The 6,328-nt window shown below is 57.7% G+C and overlaps 1 protein-coding gene across 1 annotated transcript; it reads left to right on the forward strand.

Annotated features, from left to right (window-relative positions):
* Nucleotides 1–690: 690 nt before the first annotated feature.
* On the forward strand, nt 691–6,211 carry GALK1 (galactokinase 1; the record flags this gene model as incomplete). Its single annotated transcript, XM_079725236.1, has 8 exons — nt 691–855; nt 1,543–1,732; nt 2,170–2,289; nt 2,493–2,628; nt 2,736–2,917; nt 5,559–5,709; nt 5,813–5,975; nt 6,068–6,211. 8 exons carry the CDS (start codon nt 691–693, stop codon nt 6,137–6,139), a joined length of 1,179 nt encoding a protein of 392 aa, XP_079581362.1. The 3' UTR covers nt 6,140–6,211.
* Between the last annotated feature and the right edge of the window lie 117 nt (nt 6,212–6,328).

The following is a 6,328-nucleotide window of genomic DNA, read 5'->3' on the forward strand; positions in this document are numbered from 1 at the left end:
GGTGGCTAGTGTCAGACTCTGGGCACCAGGCCCTGGGACCAAGGTTCCAGGCTGAGAAAGCACCTGCTGGGCCAACAGACCAACCTACCTTGGCAGCTGGGGCTGGCTGCCAGGAGGGGCTGGGCCCACTGCTGTCCACCTCCACTCTCCCTACTCCTCCATTGCTAGGAGCTGGGACAGCAGGTCCACTCTAGAAAAGAAGCCTGTAGAAAGTGACTCCACCAAACTTGGCTTTCCTGATTTCTATTTACACTGATTGTCTGGCTGCCCTCTTACAGATTTATGATCAGAGGCTGGTGACCTCTCACAGTTGCAGGACTTTAGGACCTAGGAGATCCTTTTGGGAAACCCAGGTGTTGGAGGCCAGCTCTATTGCTCCGGCTTGGGTAGATGGCTGGGTGGATGGGTGTGGACACAGAGAGGGGCACCAGGGCCAGGAAAGAGCAGCTCAGATCTCCCGGGCCCGTCAATACCCACCCCGCTGGGCGCCCAGCACTTCTTTGGAAAGCCCGCCGCCGGCCCGCCCCGCGCGCCCAGCTGGTGGATTGGGCCGGAACCGCGGGCGGGGCGGGGCCAGCGCGGCCCGATTTGGGGCGGTGCGTGCCGCTGTGTGAGCCGACGCCGCGCGGCTCCGCCCCGAGCATCCCGAGCCGACTCGACTGCGCCTGGCAGAGCCGCAGGGTGAGTGTCATGGCCGCTTCCGAACAGCGCCAACCCGGGGAGCTGCTGGCCAAGGCCCGGAGAGCCTTCCTGGAGGAGTTCGGGGCCGAGCCCGAGCTGGCCGTGTCGGCCCCGGGCCGCGTCAACCTCATCGGGGAGCACACGGACTACAACCAGGGCCTGGTGCTGCCCATGGTGAGGGGCTGCGCGGGAGGCGCCATCTCCCCGCGTGCACTGTTGGGCGGGCCGCCCCGAACTTTTACTCCAGCCGAGTGTGGGGGACGAGCACGTGGGAGAGACCTTAGGACGGGGCATTTCACACGTTGGAAGGGAGGAAACGGGGAATCCGCGAGGAAGTAGGCTATGGACCGCTGATCCTCGCCATCTCCTTGGGAGCCACCTCAGATTGTGGGGGAATGCGGAAGGGGGCCCAACTGTAAACCGAGGCGAAGTAGCCCTAAGCTTCCTGGTCCAGCCCGTTCAGTTTGCAGAGGAGGGAATGGAGGCACAGAGAGGGCTAGTGATCTGCTCAAGGTCACACAGCTGAGGTGGAGCTGCCTTAGCCTGGGGCTATGTCCATCCCCCTGTGCATCTTCCAAAATGGGAAGGCGTCAGAAAGAGCTCGTCTGATTCTGTTTTCCTATTGACCCACAGCCAGGAGCCCACGCTTAGGGCAGAGTCCAGGTCTGCACTCCCGCTGCACTGGCCCTGCCCCTGAAGACCTATGGGGTGGGACCCAAGCCCCCCAAGGCCAGGTGAACATGCAGGCTCTTCCCTGAGACACTCCCCATTCCCTTCATGTTGAGCCTGGAGGTCACCTCCTTGTCTGTCCCTGGCCCCTTGGTATTGGAAGTTTTGCATACTATTTGTTTCTTCCGCCAGGCGCTGGAGCTTGGGACTGTGCTGGTGGGCAGCCCCCGGGCAGATGGGCTTATCTCCCTCCTTACCACCTCTGAGGATGCCGACGAGCCCCGGCGGCTGCAGTTTCCCCTGCCCACAACCCAGCGGCCACTGGAGCCTGGGGTCCCCCACTGGGCCAACTACGTCAAGGGAGTGATTCAGCACTACCCAGGTATGGGGCCCAGGCCTGGGTCAAATTCCTGTCTCTCAGCCACAAAGCTCATCAGCTCATCTAATCCACTGTGGGGTAGGCATGCAGGGTGGAGCATCCCCATTGTACAGGTGAGGAGACTGATGCCCCGAGAGGTTCTAGAACTTGCCCTGGGTTGCCCATGACATGATTGGAGGAGTCAGGGTTCAAACCCCAGCCCGTGGGTCTCCAGAGCCCTAAGCCAGGAGAACTAGGAGACTGTGTCCCAGGAACCTCAGGGTTGGAGGATGGAGGGCGGCGGACCCCTTGGCCCAACAGGTTGGTGGCCTCTGACAATTGAGACACATTCCCGGAAGCAGCTGCCAGGCAGTTGCCTCCTTTGTACCAGAATACATGCCCTTCTTGTGCTCATCCTCCCAGATGGCCCGTCTTACCATCATCCATTCTTTCTCCTGCAGCTGCCCCCCTCCCTGGCTTCAGTGCAGTGGTGGTCAGCTCAGTGCCCCTAGGGGGTGGGCTGTCCAGCTCAGCATCCCTGGAAGTGGCCACGTATACCTTCCTGCAGCAGCTCTGCCCAGGTACCTCCTAGACCCCAGCTCCCCACGCAGCCCTCCTTCCCTGAGGTCCTGTGATCAGAACTTCCTACCCCAATTGTGGCTTTGGGGGAGTGGGTAGGGAATCTCCCTGGAGTATCACTGGACACATTGGGGGCTGCTCCCACCCTCCCACCCCTAGTGCCCCCTCCTGGGCCCCAGCCTTCCCACCTTGCCCTGTGCTGCAGACTCGGGGACAATAGCCACCCGGGCCCAGGTGTGTCAGCGGGCTGAGCACAGCTTCGCAGGGGTGCCCTGTGGCATCATGGACCAGCTCATCGCATTGCTGGGGCAGAAAGGCCACGCGCTGCTCATTGACTGCAGGTCAGGGGCTCCCCTTGTCCCCTCCCACCTCGTAGGAGCTCCTGGACGAAACGTGCGGCAAACAGATGGTTGGCCTTGTCATCTTCCTGGCTCCATCTCTATCCCAGGTCCCTGGAGACAAGCCTGGTGCCGTTGTTGGATCCCAAGCTGGCTGTGCTCATCACCAACTCCAACGTCCGCCACTCACTGGGCTCCAGTGAGTATCCCCTGAGGCGGCGCCAGTGTGAAGAAGTGGCCCAGGCGTTGGGCAAGGAGAGCCTTCGTGAGGTGCAGCTGGAGGAGCTGGAGGGTGAGAGCTGGCTGGGTGCGCTGTGTTCTGGAGATGGCTGGCCACCCTGGGGTGAGGGGGGCTGCCGGGCTCTCGCTGTGGCTTTGACCCGGATGTACATCCCCTCACCCCCAGGGACCTCTGCCAAGCTCTGCCCACTCCCCCAACACTGCTGACTTAGGACTGCTTGAAATCTCCATATTGTTTTTTCTAATGTGAGGATTAAGTATCCACCGTGGACAATACAGAAAAGTACAAAGAAGAGGACTTCCCTGGTGGTGCAGTGGTTAAGAATCCGCCTGCCAATGCAGGGGACACGGGTTCGAGCCCTGGTCCGGGAAGATCCCACATGCTGCAGGGCAGCTAAGCCCGTGGGCCATAACTACTGAGCCTGCGCTCTAGAGCCTGCAAGCCACAACTACTGAAGCCTGAATGCCTAGAGCCCGTGCTCTGCAACAAGAGAAGCCACCGTGAGGAGCCCACACACCACAACGAAGAGTAGCCCCTGCTCGCCGCAACTAGAGAAAGCCTGTGCGCAGCCAAAAAAAAAAAAGTACAAAGAAGAAAATAACAAGCTATAAGATCACTACCCAGAGATAGCCTCTATTAGCATTTTAGTATATTTCCTTCCAGTGTTTTCTACATCTGTATTTTTTTAAATTAATTAATTAATTAAATTTTTTTTCTTTTTGGCTGCGTTGGGTCTTCGTTGCTGTGCATGGGCTTCAGTAGTTGTGGCGAGCGGGAGCTACTCTTTGTTGTGGTGCGCGTACTTCTCATTGCAGTGGCTTATCTTGTTGCGGAGCGCGGGCTCTAGGTGTGCAGGCTTCAGTAGCTGTGGCACGTGGACTTCAGTAGTTGTGGCTTGCAGGCTCTAGAGCGCAGGCTCAGTAGTTGTGGCGCATGGACTTAGTTACTCCACGGCATGTGGGATCTTCCCGGACCAGGGCTCGAACACGTGTCCCTTGCATTGGCAGGCGGATTCTTAACCACTGTACCACCAGGGAAGTCCCAGTTTTAAAATTTTTAATTGAAATATCCTTGACTTACAATGTTATGTTAGTTTCAACATCTGTATTCTCAAGGTTGAGTATACGCAGTGTTGCCACCTGCCCTTTTTTTTTTTTTACTTAACATTTTCTCAGAGCCCTTCTCTATGTCATGAAAGGCCTGTCATCAACATGGCTTTTTAAAGCTACATAGCATTTCAGCATCTAGGTGCACTGTAATTTACTTAACCATTTTCTGGTAATCATACCTAACACCGTGATGGATTTTTTTTATATATAAATTTATTTATTTTTGGCTGCATTGGGTCATCGTTGCTGCACACAGGCTTTCTCTAGTTGTGGCGAGTGGGGGCTACTCTTCGTTGCAGTGTGCGTACTTCTCATTGCGGTGGCTTCTCGTTGTGGAGCACGGGCTCTAGGTGCGTGGGCTTCAGTAGTTGTGGCGCGCAGGCTCAGTAGTTGTGGCTCGTGGGCTCTAGAGCACAGGCTCAGTAGTTGTGGTGCATGGGCTTAGTTGCTCCACGGCATGTGGGGTCTTCCTGGAACAGGGCTCAAACCCTTGTCCCCTGCATTGACAGGTGGATTCTTAACCACTGCACCGCCAGGGAAGTCCCTGTGATGGGTTTTTTTTGTTTGTTTGTTTGTTTTTATTTTTGGCTGCGTTGGGTCTTCGTTGCTGCACGCGGACTTTCTCTAGTTGGGGTGAGCGGGGGCTACTCTTCGTTTTGGTGCTCGGGCTTCTCATTGCGATGGCGTCTCTTGTTGCGGAGCACAGGCTCTAGGCATGCGGGCTTCAGTAGTTGTGGCTCACGGGCTCTAGAGCGCAGGCTCAGTAGTTGTGGTGCACGGGCTTAGTTGCTCCGCGGCATGTGGGATTTTCCTGGACCAGGGATCAAACCTGTGTCCCCCGCATTGACAGGCAGATTCTTATCCACTGCGCCATCAGGGAAGCCCCCTTGATGGGTATTTTTTTTTTTGATGGGTATTTTTATACATAATTCTTTCTCTGCACTTTCTTCCTATTTTCTTAGGATTAGATTATTAGGAGTAGGATCACAAAATCAAAACATAACTTTTTTTTTTTTTTGGCCATGCTGCATGGCATCTATTTTTTTAATTTAATTTTATTTTGTTTTATTTATTTTTGGCTGCATTAGGTCTTCGTTGCTGTGCGCGGGTTTTCTCTTGTTGTGGCGAGCAGGGGCTACTCTTCGTTGCTGTGTGCTGGCCTCTCACTGCGGTGGCTTCTCTTGTTGCGGAACATGGTCTCTAGGAGTGCGGGCCTCAGTGGTTGTGGCTCACAAGCTCCTGCTGGTTATCGAGCACCCACTGTGTGCCAGGCACCCTGCTGGTTATCGAGCACCCCCTGTGTGCCAGGCACCCTGCTGGGAGCACTCCATGTGTCTGCTCACTCAGTCTTCCCTGCACGCCAAATGAGGCGGGTGTCCCCTTTTATAGTCGAGGAGGGGAGACTCTGAAACCTTGGTCACCAACCCGAGGTTCTACCCACAGCTTGGTCAGAACCAGGTCTCAAACTGGAGATGCCCCCGCCCCCCCCAGCCAGCGCCCTGGAGCCATCGTGCCCCTCCTCCACGTCCACAGGGGCCCAGAGGCGGTGGATGGTGGATCTGCTGACTCCTTTTCCGCCCCAGCTGGCAGGGAGCTGATGAGCGGGGAGGCCTTCCGGCGGGCGCGGCACGTGGTGGGCGAGATCCAGCGCACAGCCCAGGCAGCAGCCGCCCTGAGCCGCGGTGACTACAGAGCCTTCGGCCGCCTCATGGTGGAGAGTCACCACTCGCTCAGGTGAGATCCCCGGGTGCCCAGCACCTCCTGGTCACAGGCTGTCCCCTGTGCCGGATGGGGCTGGTTCAAGGCCTCCCGCCTCCCCCCCATGTCCTCTCTGCAGGGATGACTACGAGGTGAGCTGCCCCGAGCTGGATCAGCTGGTGGAGGCTGCGCTCTCTGCGCCCGGGGTTTATGGCAGCCGCATGACAGGCGGTGGCTTTGGTGGCTGCACGGTGACGCTGCTGGAGGCCTCCGCCGCTTCCCTAGTGATGCAGCACATCCAGGTGGGCAGGTGCCAGAGACTGGGGGGAGCGGGAGAGATGGGTTCCCAGGGCCGTGCTGTGCTCAGACCCCACCCCACCCGTCCCTCCTACAGGGGCAGTACAGCGGGACCGCCACCTTCTACCTTTCCCAGGCGGCCGACGGCGCCCAGGTGCTGTGCTTGTGAGGCCCTCCCAGGCCGGCCCACGGCAGGCCTGCCCTCCAACCTGGGTGCTCAATAAACTTGTATTACCTCTGGCTCTGATACATGCCTGTCTCCAGAGGTGGATGTGTGCTTGGGCATCAGAGAAAGGTGGGTGTAAGAACTGCTCCCCTGCTCTGGGCAGGCCCCAGAAACATGGACAGGGCAGAGCCA

This window comes from Hyperoodon ampullatus (genome assembly GCF_949752795.1).
Source record: "Hyperoodon ampullatus genome assembly, chromosome: 19".
Lineage (NCBI taxonomy): Eukaryota > Metazoa > Chordata > Mammalia > Artiodactyla > Ziphiidae > Hyperoodon > Hyperoodon ampullatus.